Raw genomic sequence first — 16,781 nt, 5'->3', positions numbered from 1 at the left:
GGAATCACCCACAGACCTTTTAAAACACACATGTACACTAGGCTTCACCATTCAGAGATTCTAACTGAGCAAGTTTGGGTTAAGACCTGGGCATCTTAATTTGAAAGCTGCACAGGTGTTTATGGAATCTGAAAATACCACAGTCCAGCTTGAGTTGAAAATCGCAAGAATCTAATTGCTTGAAACATAAAATAAGCCAAAACAATCAGATCTTCTGAGAAACTCAGCAGTGAAATCATTATTTTTAGAAAATTTTTTAAGTTTATTTATTGAGAGAGAGAGAGAGAGAGAGAGAGAGAGACAGAGGGAGAGTATCCCAAACAGGCTCTGCACTGACAGTGCAGAGTCTGATTAGTGGTTTGAATTCACAAAACATGAGATCATGACCTGAGCTGAAATCAAGAGTCGCAAGCTTAACCAACTGAGCCACCCAGGTGCCCCTATTTTTAGGAATTTTTAAAAGGACAAGTGGTACTAGGGGTAGTAGGTGGCTGCGTGGGAGTGATGATATATATAGTACTTTCCTGCCTACAGTACTTGGAACAATTCACTGGGGACACAAAGATGGGTACGACATGTTGTTACTCTAAAGGACTCGCAGCCAATCTACAAATTTACATCAATAGTCAAGAAGACACTTACCCTCCACTTTCTTATCTGAATGAATTTAACAGTTTCCTACTGAAGATTACGTAACTTAAGGCACCAAATAAAATATGTATGACAGAAATTATCTCTACTTGAACTAATACAGATATCATTTAGTATTATGTCAATATCAACTAGTCTATTTCAGAAAAGGATAATCAAGAGAGACAGATTGAAAACTAATGTTTTTATTCACAATTCCAAATAAAAAGAAAGGATGGATGATTCATGGATGATTAAGGGTGACCGAAAGAGACAAATATCTAGAATAGAAATCAAATCTCTGAGTGAAATTATTCTAGGACTTGAAGAAGTTAGCTTTTGACATAAAATAAGACGAACAACGTCATATTAGAAAAATGAAAATGCCTTAAGAGTAAGTAGAGAATTCGCCTGGTTGAAGAAGGCAGATTTACTGTATGAATTCACTCATCTCTTACTAAGATGTGTGTTTGCAGAAATTTTAAAGGGCAGGTAAGCATTACCATGGAGAAGAGAATTACCTGAAAAGCAAACATTAAGAAAGTAAACAGACCAGGAGCGCCTGGGTGGCTCAATCAGTTAAGGATCCAACTCTTGATTTAGGTTCAGGTCATGATCTGGTGGTTTGTCAGTTCGAGTCCCGCGTCGGGCTCTACACTGACAGCGTGGAGCTTGCTCGGAATTCTCTCTCTGCCCTTCCCCCGTATGCACTCTCTCTCTCTCAAGTAAGAAAATAAGCATTAAAAAAAAAAAAAAAGTAAACAAAGAAGAGTGGATTGTTCTGAAGTTGTGATAACCCTATCAGTTAAACTGTAACTTACACAATGATAAAACTGAAATTCAAAGCTCATATGAATACTCTCAAAGGTTTTAAAAACAGTATGAGTTGGGGCAACACTTAAAAGATGCAGTAATAATGCTGACAGCCATGTCTACAGTGAAATCCAATATACACCAATAAGCCCACCATGGAAAGTGACCCCACCTTCCGTATTATTACCTTGAGTGTAGGCAGCATCATCAGATCCCATACTCAACTTCCGTGCTTCACTTATTCTATCCACATGTGCTAAAGTAGGGTCCGTGAGGTGCTGAATATTCTCTGTTTCTACATAATGATCAGGATGGTTTAGAAGGTTTGTAAGTTCAAAGGTAGGGGACACCACCCCTGGTGAAACTGCAGGGGGTTTATTAGGAGAAACTGTAATTTTGAAAGTATACTTTGTATTGGGTTGAGTGACCACCACTCGAGGAGAAGTTGCCGAGTTATTGCCTATTGCTCGGCTTTTGGGAGGGTGGTGGTGAATAAAGGCAGGACCCATGCTCACTTGCCCAGACATGTTCCTGGAGGCGGCAGATGCTCCGGAGTTTGTGGATATGAAGAGGGTGGGCTGATTCCTCATGATCTGTTCATCTCCTGGGGCGGCATTGGCCGAAATGTAGACCTTAGGTTGACTACGGGACATCATCTCGTCAGTATTTGGGGGACTGGCAGCTATGTAAACAGTGGGCTGATTTCTATTTAAGGTCTGGCTGTTGACCGAAGAGGAACTGCTGGAGGTTCGAGGTCCAGAGGAACGCAATTTTGAAGAGCTGTTTCTTTGTGGGGGTTCAAGTTTGATTTCGATCTGGTTTTTTCGAGGTCCTGTCGAAATGTTCTGAATGTTGTATTGGCTATGGGCAGAAGACTGGGAGCTCCCAGATGAATGAATGGTCGGTGGCTGTGGAGTAGTAGGTGAACTGATGGGCATGTAGACGTGAGAGGTCTGGTGGCCTTGCTGGTTTGGCTGCTGGGCTGAGGTATGTGACATAGGATTAGACGCAGGATAAGGAGTCCAGGGGCCAGGCTGTGAAGGCTGATAGACTTGTTGAGGGTTCATAGGATTAAACTGAGATACCCAGCCAGAATGCTGTTGTGTCTGTCGAGCTGTACCACCAGGAGTCGTAATATAAGGCCTAATATAGATAGAATTTCCCTGTGGACTGTTCAGTACAGGGGGAGGTACACCATGTATGTGCAAAGATGTAGGAGTGTTACGACCAGTCTGGATGTTTGGGGCTAACGTCACCATAATGGGATTAAATCTGGGAGTTTGCTGAGAAAGGCTAGATGTTCCTTTGCTGCCTAAGTGAAATCCAAGATGCGGTGCTGAATTTGAAGCACCCGATGCACTAGACATTCCAAAAACGTTAAAGCCTTGAGGAGCTTGAGCTGGTGCTGTCTGTGGCTCCTGCTGAAATAGCTCGTTATTGGCCGGACCACCTGGAAGTTGTCCATCACTAATGCTGTGCGTCAGAGTCCTGCTTCCGTTCACTCGATGTCCTTCTCTCCCATGGTGGTAAACATTCTGCGACTGCAAGTCCAAGTTGAGAGAAGTCATGTGATTGCGTAGGCCAGAAACTCCAGAGTCATCCGAGAAGTTCAAGTCTCCCTCACCATAAAGATACCTTGTACTCTCCTGAGAGAGAACTGCACAGCAGGCATCCAGGTTGTTATTATTCTATAAAACAAAAATAAAAACAGCTTGATGTTAACAACCAGAAGCTCATGCTCACATGCTCAACACTACTAAAATATTACGTGATTAACTAGCGACTAGTTAATACAATTCTAACAGATCTGTTGGAATCTTTAATTTGAGAAGAACTATTTTTGGTGCAAATGACGGAATTATAAAAATCCTCACTGCTAACATAATGGAAAAGCTCTCTAGCAATAGCTGACAGCAAACCAGGTCACGGTTCTGTTTTAGGAGCTGTTTTGTAAGTAAAATGGATTCATGCAAATACAGTAAAAGTATAACCTAATTAAAAACACGATTTGAATGTTGAACAAAACATTACCACTCGAGTATTATATATTAATTAGATGTCCTGCATTCAAATGCTGTATCAATTGTTTTAAACTAATGACCTTTTAAAAAAATCACGTATGGAGTGTTTAAATATAAAAAGTCCTAAAACTCACAACAAAGTCATCTCAATTCCTTACATGCTTCCTCTTAACCTGTGTAAAAAAAACCCCACACATATATAGGAAATGGAAGTTCCAGGGAGGCCCTAGAGTAATGGAGTTCGTATCTCTGCCTTTAGACAGTACCATACAAATCTACTCCATAGAAATGAAAACAAAAACAAAAAAGCAACCAGATTATTTCCAAAGAATCCTCAAGAGACTGACCAATCATTACTCATAAATCATCCATAAAAATATTTACTGAACACCCAAATATGCACAGTAGTCTGAGCCTGTGGAAAAACTCAATGACCTATAAAACCAAACTTTCCCTAGAAGAGTTCTGGAACTCGATTAGGGAGACAAACCATGGATTTATGAAAAGGTAACATTATTAAAACAGGAGTATGTGCCAAGTGGTTTTGAAGTTCGACAGAGTCAGTACTGTAGGCTACTGTACAAAGAACTGTTATTAAGGGACATGTAGTCTGATGGGTTTCATATACAGTAGGATATGCGTTTATACACGACTTGGATAGGAACAAAGAATTCCAGGTGAAGGGAATGGCAGGAGTAAAGACAGATGTAAGTGTGATCAATAAAAGCATATTTTAAACAAGGTAATTTCAACAGACTTAGTTGGAGCTAAAGGTTTTATTGGAGATTTTAAGATTTTAAGAAAAAAAAGAGATTGAGATTAAATTAGGCATACCTCGTTTTACTGTGCTTCTGTGCTTTGCAGATACTGTTGTTCTTTTACTAATTCAAAGTCTGTGGCAAGCCTGCATCGAGCAAAGGTATTGGCACTGTTTTTCCAACAGCATTTGCTCACTTAATGTCTCTGTGTCACATTTTGGTAACTGTTGCGATATTTCACACCTTTCCATACTATTATGTTTGTTATGGCAATCCGTGATCCAGTGATCTTTGATGTTACTATTATAATAGATTTGGGGTGCCACGAATTCTATGGATGTGCCACGACCCACATCCATAGAAGATGATGAACTTACCCGATAAATTTGTATGTCCCGACTACTCTCTCTCCCTATCCTTGGGCTTCCCTATTCCCTGTGACACAACGATACTGAAATTATGCTAATTAATAATCCTATGATGGCTTCTAAGTGTTCAAGTGAAAGGAAGAGCCACCCACATCTCTCACTTTAAATCAAAAGCTAGAACTGATTAAGCTTAGTGAGGAAGGCATGTTGAAAGCCGAGACAGGCCTCTTGTGCCAGAGAGCTAGGTTGTAAGTGCAAAGGAAAAGTTCTTGAAGGAAATTAAAAGTGCTAGCCCAGCGAACATACTAATGATAAGAAAACGAAATAGCCCTATTGCTGATATGAGAAGGCTGTAGTGGTCTGGATAGAAGATGGAACCAGCTTCACCATTCCTTTGAGCCAAAGCTGAATCCAGAGCAAGGCCCTAACCTCTCTTCAATTCTGTGAAGGCTGAGAGAGGTGAGGAAGATGAAGAAAAATCTAAAGCTGGAAGGGGTTGGTTTATGAAGTTTAAGAAAAAAGTCATCTCCATAACATCAAGTGCAAGGTGAAGCAGCAAGGGTTGATACAGAAGCTGCTGCAAGTTATACAGAAGATCTAGCTAAGACAATTAACAAAGGTGGATACATTAAACAAATTTTCAGTGTAGATGAAGCAGCCTTCTATTGGAAGGAGATGCCATCTAGGCCTTTCATAGCTATAGAGGAGAAGCCAATGCCCAGCTTCAAAGCTTCAAAAACCAGGCTGACTCTCTTGTTAGGAGGCTAACGCCTCCTAGTGACTTGAAGTTGAAGCCAATGCTCATATACTATTCCCCAAATCCTAGGGCCCTTAACAATTATGCTAAATCTGTTGTTTTTGCTCTAAAAAGGGAACAAAGCCTTGATGACAGCACATCTGGTTACAAAATGGTTTACTGAATATCTGGAGCCCATTGTTGAGACCTACAGCTCAGAAAAAGATTCCTTTCGAAATATTACTGCTGACAATGCACTTGGTCACCCAAGAGCTCTGACGGAGATGTACAATGAGATTTATGTTGTTTTCACGCCTGCTAACATAATACCCACTCTACAGCCCATGGCTTATGGAATCATTTTGAGCTTCAAGTCTCATTATTTAAGAAATATGTTTTGTAAGGCTATAGCTGCCACAGACAGTGATTCCTCTGATAGATCCGGGCAAAGTAAATTGAAAACTTTCTGGACACGATTCACCATTCTAGATGCCATTAAACACATTTGTAATTCATGGGGAGAGGTCAAAATACCAACATTAAGAGAAGTGAGAAAGAAGTGGATTCCAGCCCTCACTGACAACTTTGAGGTGGTTCAAGACTTCAGTGGACGAAGTCACTGCAGATGTAGTGGGGACAGCAAAAGAACTACAATAAGAAGCAGAGCCTGAAGAAGTGACTGAAATGGGTCATCTCATGCTAAAACTAACAGATGAGGAAAAAAAGTGGTCTTTTTGAGATGGCATTTACTGCTGGTGAAGATGCTGTGAAGATTGCTCAAATGACAATAAATGATGTGGAATATTATATAAACTTAGTTGAGAAACCAGTGGCAGGATGTGACGGACTCAATTTTGAAAGAAGTTCTACTGTGGGTAAAATGCTATCAAACAGCCTTGCGTGCGACAAAGCAATCGTTTGTGAAAGAGTCAGCTGATGTAGCAAACTTCATTGTTTTAAGAAACTGCCACAACCTTTAGCAACCACCTCCCCGATCAGTCAGCAGCCATCCACATCAAGGCAAGATCTTCCACCAGCGCAGAGACTGTGACTCACAGAAAGCTCAGATGATGGCTAGCCGTTTTGGCAACAAAGTGTTTTTTAATTAAGGTATGCTCATTCTCTTTTTAGACATCATGCTACTGCATTAATAGACTACAGTATAAACATAATTTTTATATGGCACTGGGAACCCCCAAAATTCGCTTGACTGGCTCGGTTATGATATTTGCTTTATTGTGGTGGTCTGGAACTACACCCTTAATATTTCCAAGGTATGCCTATAATTGAGGGTTTTGAAAAATGAGTCACACTAAAGTTAGGACTAGATATAGGCAGTGGGGAGAGCCACTGGACGTGAATGAACAGAGAAGTGCAGACACAGGGTATTTTGGGAGGGTGGTCTGTTGATACTTCGTACGAAAAGGAAAGGGGCAACTTCTTGATAAGACCACCACTGGAAGACATGAAATAAGGACTGTTTGACAGTAGACACAAATTATGAAGGATTACAAATAAACAGTCAACACAATTTGTCTATAAGAGAGAAAGAGACTTCAGAGGGGTTGGAACATTAGGAACCTGACAGAAAGAGGTCAGTTTTAGACACAAAAAAGGTAAGTAACCAAGTTAAAATGTTTACAGGTGGTTTGATAGGAGATAATACCTTATTAGAGAAAACTGAACCACAAAAGGCATCTTGAAGTCTTGTTAAGAAATGATAGTCCACAGTTTGAACAGGTAATGCAAAATATAGTGGGCAAGGCTTGACTTATTTCCTCCCTGAAAGCTCAAATCTCTTATGCTGTAAAAATTCTTTTACCCTACTCATAACTCTGAATTGATATATATCAGTTTTTCAACTAAAATTTAAAAAGACACCACAATCTTCATCAACCAATTACTTACTATAGTTAGACCTTACCTTTTGCCAAACCTAAATGGTGCTTTTTGCTTCAAGTTACCTTTATTGCTGTTCCTAGCAAATTCTCCCTACTAAACCAAAGCTCACAAAGACCCCATCTTCTCGTCTCTTCTCTGCCAACATCCCCAAATTAAAATGTGTCTACCAAATCCAATCCCCACACTTCCTTTTTTAAAAGAGATACTCCTATTTACAAAGTCTTTTTCCTTAATTCTCTTGAGCTCTCAAAAATCCCTTCAATCCTTTATAAAATCTGATTATTTAATATGTTCTAATCCCAGCTATGTCATAACTCACATGCACTTAGGTTATTTACCCTCTACAGACATCACTTTCTTATCAGAAAAACACTGACAAGTAGTATACTTTGGGATTTTTATAAGGCCATAACAGGATAAAAGGAAATGTACCTTTTATCAAATGTATTAAAAACATTAAAAACTAAAGAGTAAATACGATAAACTCATCTATATCATCATCCATCTTTAACAGTATCAAAATTTTTTCACCCAATGTATATGCCCCAGCTACTCCCCTCACGACGCTAGATCAAGTCTCAGACATTATTTCGCTTTCATCTGTAAATACTTCAATATGTATCTTTTAAAAATAGGGACTTGGCCGCCTGGGTGGCTCACTTGTTTGAGTGTCTCTTGATTTAGACTCATGTCATGATCGCAGGGTCCTGGGATGCAGCCCTAATGCTTGGGATTCTCGCGCTCTTTCCCTCTGCCCCTCCCCCACATGTGCAGGCACACACACACTCAAATAAAATAAAATAAAATAAAATAAAATAAAATAAAATAAAATAAGATAGGGACTTAACCATAATCACAAGGTCACTATCACACCTTAAAGTAATCAATACTTGATATCACTTAATATCTAAATAGTGTTGAAATCCTGCGTCATAAATGTCTTTTTAGTTAGCCTGAAGGAGGATCTAAGGAAGGTCCACATATTTAATTTGGCTGATATGCTTCTTAAATTTCTAATAATAATTAATCCTCCCCTCTTTAAAAATTCTCTAGCCATTTGTTTGTTGAAAAACAATCATTTGTCCAGTAGAATTTGCCATCTATACTGGATGGGTGCACTCTGTGATGTCAATATCCCCTGTATTTCATCGTGAATGTAACTCTAAGTATAAGCAGGTTCATATACAAATTTTTGGCAAGACTCTATAGCGTCTGTTACTTACTGCATCACAAAGGGGGCATAATAATGTCCGCTTGTCCCTTTATGACCTTCAAGCTGATTGGTAGATTCTGATATTATCAGCCTGATACAGGTAATGATTTCTAGCAATTACTGATGATCGCTATTTAGAATCTTTATTTCATTAGGGGTTGCAAAATGCTGATATTTGGGATATCTCAACTGTAAGATTCCTTTTTTAAAAATTTTTAAAAAATATTTAGTTTTGAGAGAGAGAGAGAGAGAGAGAGAGAGAGAGAGAGAGGGCACAAGCAGGAGAGAGGCAGAGAGAGGCGGAGACAGAACGTGAAGCAGGCTGCACGCTCTGAGCTGTCAGTACAGAGTCCGACGGGAGGCTTGAACTCAAGAGATCATGACCTGAGCCAAAGTCAGATGCGTAACTGACTGAGCCACCCAGGTGCTCCTAAGATTCCTTCTTCATGTATTAGCTGCAATGCTTCCTCAAAGAACTTGCTGTCTTTGACTGTTTGGCACTCTTTGCACAGAAGAAACAGAGTAAATAATTTCTTTCTCTCTACTGGTTTTTAGAATAATGAATTGATGTTCTAGCAACCTCTAAAAGTTACTAAGATTTATTTTCAGTATCATCACAAACTCCAGCATCTTTAATGTTTTGATGTTTATCGATTGTGGTCATTCTTATTTGATCTTTAGGCTGGTGGAAAGGACTTCAAGTTGGTCCATGTGTATACACGACATGAACCCAGTAGCCTTTCATAGCTTGTTTTGTCATATGACAAGATGTCCAAGATCATCTTGTACACTTCCTACCCTAGAGGAATCACCTATTTCTCAAAGACACCCTAGTTACTTTTAGTGGGACTCCATTTAAGTGTAACAAGAGGTGTGGGGTAAGATTCTAAAAGGTTGAAAACCATTGCTTTTTTGTATATATGCAAATCTGCATTCTCTTCAAAGCTACAAAAAGGTCTGACTCATTATTTCCAGTTCCTCTTTCATTTTTCCTCAAGCTTCTTACATAGACACAGAGATTACAGATAGTGTCAAAATATCCTCTGTGATCATCCTTCTCTAACTGATTCATTCACTCCTTCAACCAATTTACTGAACTTCCCTTAGGCAAACAGAAAGAAATACAATTACTGCTAAGGATCTCCTGGTCTGGTAGAGGAAATTAATGTGTTCACAAACAGAATACAGAATGATAGGTGTAGGGATAAGGACTATGGGCAGAGGTCACCTGAGAAGACTTCACCTAAGGATATGTATGGTACTTAATATTAAGTCTTACAAACACTAAATAAACACTACCTAATGCATTACTGTTAGAATAGCAAATTTTAAACTTATAGATTCAATTGTCATTTTAAGAGAACTGAAAAACTCAGTTAAAAAAAGGAAGTCAGGGTGTTAACGATGCAGTATTTTTACACCATTCTAATATTCAATTAACAAATATAAATTTTAAAGATATGAATTATACCTGCTGATAATATTGTCATCTTAGAGAATCCACAGCACAAGGAAATGATACAGGTAGTTCCAAACAGAGGAATCTGAACAGTCAATAAAGTCAAGAAAAGAACAGTAGATATTTCTGTCCTTAAGAAGCAAGATGTTTGGGGTGCCTGGGTGGTTCAGTCAGTTGAGTGTCTGACTTTGGCTCAGGTCATGATCTCGTGGTTCGTGGGTTCGAGCCCCGCATCGGTCTCTGTGCTGACAGCACAGAGCCTGGAGCCTGCCTCGGATTCTGTGTCTCCCTCTCTCTGTCCCTTCCCCACTTGTGCTCTGTCTCTCTCTCAAAAATAAGTATAAAAAAAAAAAAAGAAGAAGCAAGATGTTTAAGAGCATGTAAACATAGTGGCAGCATGGCATGATCCTTTGACGACTAATTTCTTCTATTTTCTTTACCGTGTTTTTTTCTATCGAGGAAAGTTCTGAACCAGTGTATTTATTACAGGGAGGTTCCCTCCAGAGGAAGGACAGAAGCCTACCCAATTGGGAAAGGGACAGCAGCTCCCAAAAGAAGAGGCTGTTATCAAATAAGAGGTGTTTAGAAGTACATTTAGAGGTAGCTAAATTTACTTTTACAGTTTAAAAATATCTCCCCAAATTTGGGAAGATGTGCACCCTAGCTGTGCTTTCAGAGGAGCTCTCCCCATCCCTTTCTTTTAACATTTCTTGTTCTAGCACATACAAATTACATTATTTGGATGCCCGGAATGATCATCAACTCAATTTAGAAGAATGTGATCTGTCACATGGGTAATTTGCAAGCAAAACCAATTTCATTTCAGTTATCATTAGGTGTTAGGAAGCTTGCCTTCGGGCAGTTTGCTTTGTGAAACCAGATTAACATGGTAAAAGTGTTACTACTGGGCCCCTAAAAGGAATTCAAAATCATTTATTTTCTATTTTTTGGTAAAGTTGAATACATGCTTACTGGCTACATTTTTAAAAAATTGGCAGTTCTTTCATATCAAGTCTTGTAACATTTTATTGAAGAAATTGTATTATTTTTCTATTTTTCAATGACTTATTGAACTCTTTCAGCATAGGGTTATTTTATTATCTCAGTATAGGGTTATTTTATTACAAAAATCCATTTGAAAAGTTAGAAAGAGGTACCTGGATTCTAGGGGGAAACACACCCCACTATCTCTGCTCCTCCCCATACTTTCTTTAACTTCTGACTCTACTCTTGGTACTTTTTTTTCCTTTTCCTTTTTTTCTTTTACGTATTATATCAATGAATGCGGACTACTGATTCATTCACCAAATATTTATTATAGGTCTTCTACTATTATTATTGTTATTAGTAATGGCTGCCAAAATTTATTAAGCACTTCCTATGATTCAGCTATCCTACCAGTGGTTTTACTTTCTTTATCATATTTTTTTTTAAATTTTTTTTTTTTTAACGTTTATTTTTGAGACAGAGAGAGACAGAGCATGAACAGGGGAGGGGCAGAGAGAGAGGGAGACACAGAATCTGAAACAGGCTCCAGGCTCTGAGCTGTCAGCACAGAGCCTGACGCGGGGCTTGAACTCACGGACCGTGAGATCATGACCTGAGCCGAAGTCAGACGCTTAACCGACCGAGCCACCCAGGCTCCCTCTTTATCATATTTAATTCACTGTGAAGTTTTTTATTCCCATTGTACAGTTAGGAAAATGAGGGCCAGAGAGGTTAATTAAATTACTGTTAGTAACTGTCAAAACTTGAACTCAAATCTGTTTATCACCCCAAACATATGTTATTTATTTATTATTTATTTAAAAAATTTATTATTTATTTATTTATTTATTTTCCCCCAATTTTACTAAGGTATGATTGATAAATGAAAACTGTATATATTAAGGTTGTACAATGTGATTTTTAAAAAGGTGTACAATGTTATGATTTAATATAGTTATACGTTGTGAAATGATTACCACAATCAAGTTAATCAACACATTCACCACTTCACATTGTCTCTGTCTCTGCATTTTTTTAGTGGTGGTGAGAACACTTGAGATCCACTCTTTTTGCAGATTTCAAGTATACAATACAGTATTATTAACTCAAAACATATGCTCTTAAACACTATATTATAGAAAGAGCGAGGCATGTTCAGAGAATTCCAATCAGCTGAGGACGTCTGCAGCATAGGGTGTGAGGAGGAAGGACTGGGCAAGAGACCAGGCTGCAGAAGAAGGCAGGATTCCAGATCACAGGCCTGGTATGCCCTCTTCACAATATATGAACTTTATTCTGAAGGGTATGAAAAAACAATCATGAGGTTTTTAAGCAGGTAAAAACATGACAAAATCTGCACTTAGAAAGACACACTGGCAGAAGTAATAAGGAGGACTGGAGAGGCCAAAACTGGATTAGGCTACAGGCAGGTAGAGCAATTAAATGTACAGATAAAAGGTGACAGGAGTATGAACAAAATGTAGTCACTTTATCAAGCAGATATCGAGCCTTTAAAAATTTCATACAATTTCAAACTTTTAAATTAATTTATCGAGAAAGTATGTCTGAGCCCAAATTACTTTTTTATATCTCTATTTTTAACAAGCTTGGAAAAGCAGTTTTTGATGGAGAGATTTCCAGTTTAATCAAATGAGAAGGCACACCTATCACCAAATATTTAGAATTATGGATTTCTAAGATTGTACACGCAAGAAAAATGCAAACATTTATTAGATGGTTAGTGACAACTGGAAAACCTACAGATTAAATTAAAAAATATTAAAAACAAACTTTTGTCTTTAAAATTGGAACCTGAGGCATTGTTGAAGTCAAATTCCTTCATTTTACAGACAAGCAAACTAAAGTATAAAGAAGGCATATTACTTGCCAAATACGCTTGGGGGGCTCATTTAGGATCAGAACCCAAGTTTCCTGACTCCTTATTTAATGATTTCCTGACTCTCATATGAAGATCTGGAATTTTTAAAAAGTGCAGGGGAAAAGTGAAGCGAGCTCAGAGTAAGTATGGACCACGTATCAGGGCTTTATACTGGGCTCTCATTTCGTCCTCACATCTACTTCACAAGGTAGGTACTACCTGTATTCCAAAGAGCCTAAACACCTTGTTAAAGGCCACACGGCTATCAGACACCAAAGTTCATTTCTTTTCATCAGAGCACACGAGTGCCAACAGGAAGATAAGAGTTTTCTTCTAATTAAAAAAAACAACAACCCAGGTTTGTATGAATGAATGCAGAAATCATTGCACACTGACCTGTAACATGCACCTGGATACAACAACTTCAGGTACTTCAGGGAATTTTTGTCGCAGGTCATGTAAAACCTGAAAATCAATTTGGTGGCTTCCTTGGGCCATTCGTATATTGCCTGATCAGGACTATTTGTACAGTAGGCAATTCTAGGCCTTAGTGGAAATAGTACTCATCTCTTCTGTCCAAGCATTTTCTGTGAAAGAAAGAAAAAAATTTTAATGAGAACTGATTAGAGAATGAATATTGTTGTGGATTTAAAATTTCAATACACAGGGCACGTGCTTTAGTTCCTAACATTTAATATAAGTTATCAAAATAGTATTTAGTCCTACAATGTTTTCCATGTAGTTATACTATCTTTTCAATTTATAACTCCTGATGTCAAACTTTTAGATTGTTTAATCCCTATTCGTATGCCTTATAATGGCTGTGCCAAAAGGCATTTAAGAAATTACTGTCAAGGATGTCTTCCCTCATTCTTCTAAACGGGGAAAATGAGTAACATTACTGACATTTTTCTTAATAATTAGAAGAGAATCTGAGGTGAGTTATCTTATTTACTCAAAATTTTTAAAGTTTGGAACCTGATAAAGTTTGGTTCTAAACCAAACTTTAAAAATGACTTTGCATGCTTTGTCTAATAATGAGCTATATAACCCAATACATTTTCTTAATTTCCAGATATACTTAATCCTTAAATGTGTAATGAATTCATTCTCAGGGGATCAGTGGCATTTTACTCCCTCTGTTTTAATAAAATCAGTATTTTGAAATATACTATTACTTGAGGCTCACCCCCAAAGGTCTGGATTTAATTGGTTGGGGAGTGGCCTGGGCATATGGACTTCTAACACTTCCCCAAGTAATTCTAAGGTGTGGCCAAAGTTGAGAACTACCTACCTTGTTTTTTTATTCCTAATGGAAACCATGTCTAATTCTGAAAGCCCTTTTGGCATATAAATAGTACGTAAGTATATTAAACCTAAATAACACGAAAATATTTAGATATAATGCTATTTGTGTGATCATGTCATTTTATGATAAATTTAACAATAAGACAATCTCTTTGAAACGGGTTTCTTATCTGTTGTATTTCTCATTTAACCTTGCTAACTAACATAAGCTTAAAAAATACAAACCTATAAACTCCATCAATATAGGAATTAGGTCTCTTTTGTTCCCTTCATGTAGCTAGCACCGTGTAAGCACTGTTCAGCATAACAGTAGATATTAAAATATTTTTTATTAAATTTAGTTATGGTAGAACTTCTGAGTCTTCCACAGAATATATAGACATCATGCATAGTAAAGCCTTTTAGCTTTTTATTATCATTTAATTAAATTCCTTAATTGTTTCGTCTCTGTGATTTCAGCTTAGTTATGTCACACAGGTAAAAATTACAATGGGTTATAGGAGAAAAGAGGAGTACTGAAAATTACTAAATGGTATTTTAAAATAGCTTAAGGGGTGATAAATGAGCTACAACACTGCTCAACTTGAGCTAGCCTCCCTTGACTTCACTCCAGCCATCAGCTCATTTCTCTGCCCCTTCCCTCTTCTGGGCTAAAACTCCTGGAAAGGAAGGGTTGTTTGTACCTAAGTGTCTTCCCTTTCTCCCTCCTAATCTCTTTTAGCCTACACAATCAGGCTTTCGCAGTTTTTCTCCACTGAAACTATACTTCTCAAAGCTGCCGCAGGCCTTCAGGCTGTCAGACCTCTTAAGCAGTCCCCAGTCCTCAGCTAACCACAGCTGAGGACCCAGTCAACCAATCTCCTCCTTTGAACAAGTTCCTCACTTGGCTTCTGAGGTTTCTATTCTTCTGGTTTTTCTCCTACCTGCTGGCAGCTCCTTCTCAGTTTTGTCAGATCCTCTTCCTTTCCTGCACATCTAGATGTTGGTGGACAATGGAGTTCGATCTAGGGTTTCTTTTCAACTAAACCTACACTCCTCCGCAGTGTAATTTCATCCAAATTTACCGCTTTAAACAGAGGCATTTGTATCTCCAATGTCAAGGGAGCGCTCTCCCTTGAGTTCCACACTAATCTAGCCAATTACCTGCCTGACATCTCCTTCTGGACATCTAAAACTCACTTCAAACTTACTATGTCCAAAAGGAAACTCTTAATTTCCCCCCTTTCAAGCCAATCCTTTCGCAGTCTTTTTCATCTCAGTAAATGGTGCCATCATTCATCCAGTTGATCCTTCTTTCAGATCCCAGATCTAATCCATCATCAAGTCTTGTTGGCTGGATCTGTAAAATAATATTCTGAATCTGACCACTTTCTCCCACCTCTGTTACTGCTCTTGTCCAAGCCACCACTGTAATTCACACAGACTGCCACTGCAAAGGTCTCTTACTGTTTCGTCCCTTGCCTTCATTTTCTGTTCCCCCTCTGCCCCTCATTCTATCGAGGGATCTTTATGAAAAGAAAACCAGAGCAAAATCCCCTGCTCAGTCCTACAACACGAGGCCTGTGGCTAACTACCACCCCTCAGACTTCACCTTCTACCATTCTAGCCCCCTCGGTTCTGGTTAGTTCTCAAAAAAGCCACTCTTTCCTCCCTTATGGTTTTTGCACCACTGCTCCTTCTGCCTGGAACATTTTACCCTCAGATACTTGCATGGCCCCCTTTCTTAATTCATTAACATCTCTGCTGGAATGTCACTTCCTCAGAGACAGTAGCTTCCTTGCCCAATCTCTCAAGAATAAAGCCACAAGTCTCCTCCTCACATCCTCACACCCTACTTTTCTTCATAGCGTGTCAATACCTGATATGTATTTATTTATTTATTTTCCATCTATCTGCAAAATGGTAACTCCACAGGATCAAGAACTTTGAAATTCACTGCTATACCCACCTCAGGACCTAGGTCAAACATGCAACATTTGCTGCATGAAATGAAAGTTTTACTGTATGGTTTCTTCACATTACTTTGCTTCTAAAACACTTTTCAAATGATCTAGATTTGGAAATTTTTGCACAATTTGAGGGAGAGGCAAATAAATGAATTTTCAGTCTAATTCAGGACCACCTTTATTAGAAGAGGATGAATCATGAAAATAAATTTCAACTTATCCCATTATTAAAACATAAAGTTCCCAAATTCTTTGAAAAAATCTTATCACACTTGCTTTTCTAATAAAGACCATCAAGTACACAAACAGCAAAATTTTTCATATGTACAACTGTATTTCAGGGATTTAATTTCCTGTAATGGCTGAATGGCTCCTACTAGATCATTTCTCTCATAAACACTATAAACACTAGACAGAGTATAAAAACAACTACATGAAAGCAGAAGGCATAACCAGTAATAGAGATGGTGGGGAGGAGAAGGAGTCAGTACTTAGAAGGTTAACAGCATGGGGTGATTTTCCATTTTCTTTAGTGGCGTTTAGCCAGAGAGCAGGCCTCGGCTGGTTCGGGTGGCTAAAACCTAGACAGAAAACCTACAGCCGTACCAGCTTAATGAACCAAAGGGTAGACTCTGGCATACACACAACAGCTGAAAACCTAGTAAGTAAATCACAGCAAGGAGAGAAGCACCAAATCCTATGTATAAATTCTGCACACATCTCTGATCCCCAAACTACACACATGTGAGATTCCAAGCAGC

At 38.5% G+C, this 16,781-nt stretch overlaps 1 protein-coding gene across 4 annotated transcripts in view; it reads right to left on the bottom strand.

The window, feature by feature from the left end:
• TAB2 (TGF-beta activated kinase 1 (MAP3K7) binding protein 2) overlaps nt 1-16,781 on the bottom strand; it is a 90,790-nt gene that overhangs the window by 33,924 nt on the left and 40,085 nt on the right. For 2 of the 4 annotated variants that reach the window (XM_060616867.3, XM_060616868.3), the window contains 2 exons: nt 13,163-13,353; nt 1,631-3,131 (listed from right to left, as the gene is read on the bottom strand). In XM_060616867.3, the coding sequence (XP_060472850.1) occupies nt 1,631-3,131; nt 13,163-13,264 (1,603 nt within the window). In that variant the 5' untranslated portion in view covers nt 13,265-13,353. Of the gene's footprint in view, nt 1-1,630; nt 3,132-13,162; nt 13,354-15,264; nt 15,414-16,781 lie in introns of all 4 variants that reach the window. The other 2 variants (XM_060616869.3, XM_060616870.3) reach the window with 2 other exon arrangements.

This window comes from Panthera onca, chromosome B2 (genome assembly GCF_046562875.1).
Source record: "Panthera onca isolate mPanOnc1 chromosome B2, mPanOnc1 haplotype 2, whole genome shotgun sequence".
NCBI classification, from domain to species: domain Eukaryota; kingdom Metazoa; phylum Chordata; class Mammalia; order Carnivora; family Felidae; genus Panthera; species Panthera onca.
The sequence above is the reverse complement of the archived record's forward strand: the minus strand, read 5'-3'. Positions and strand labels throughout refer to the sequence as shown.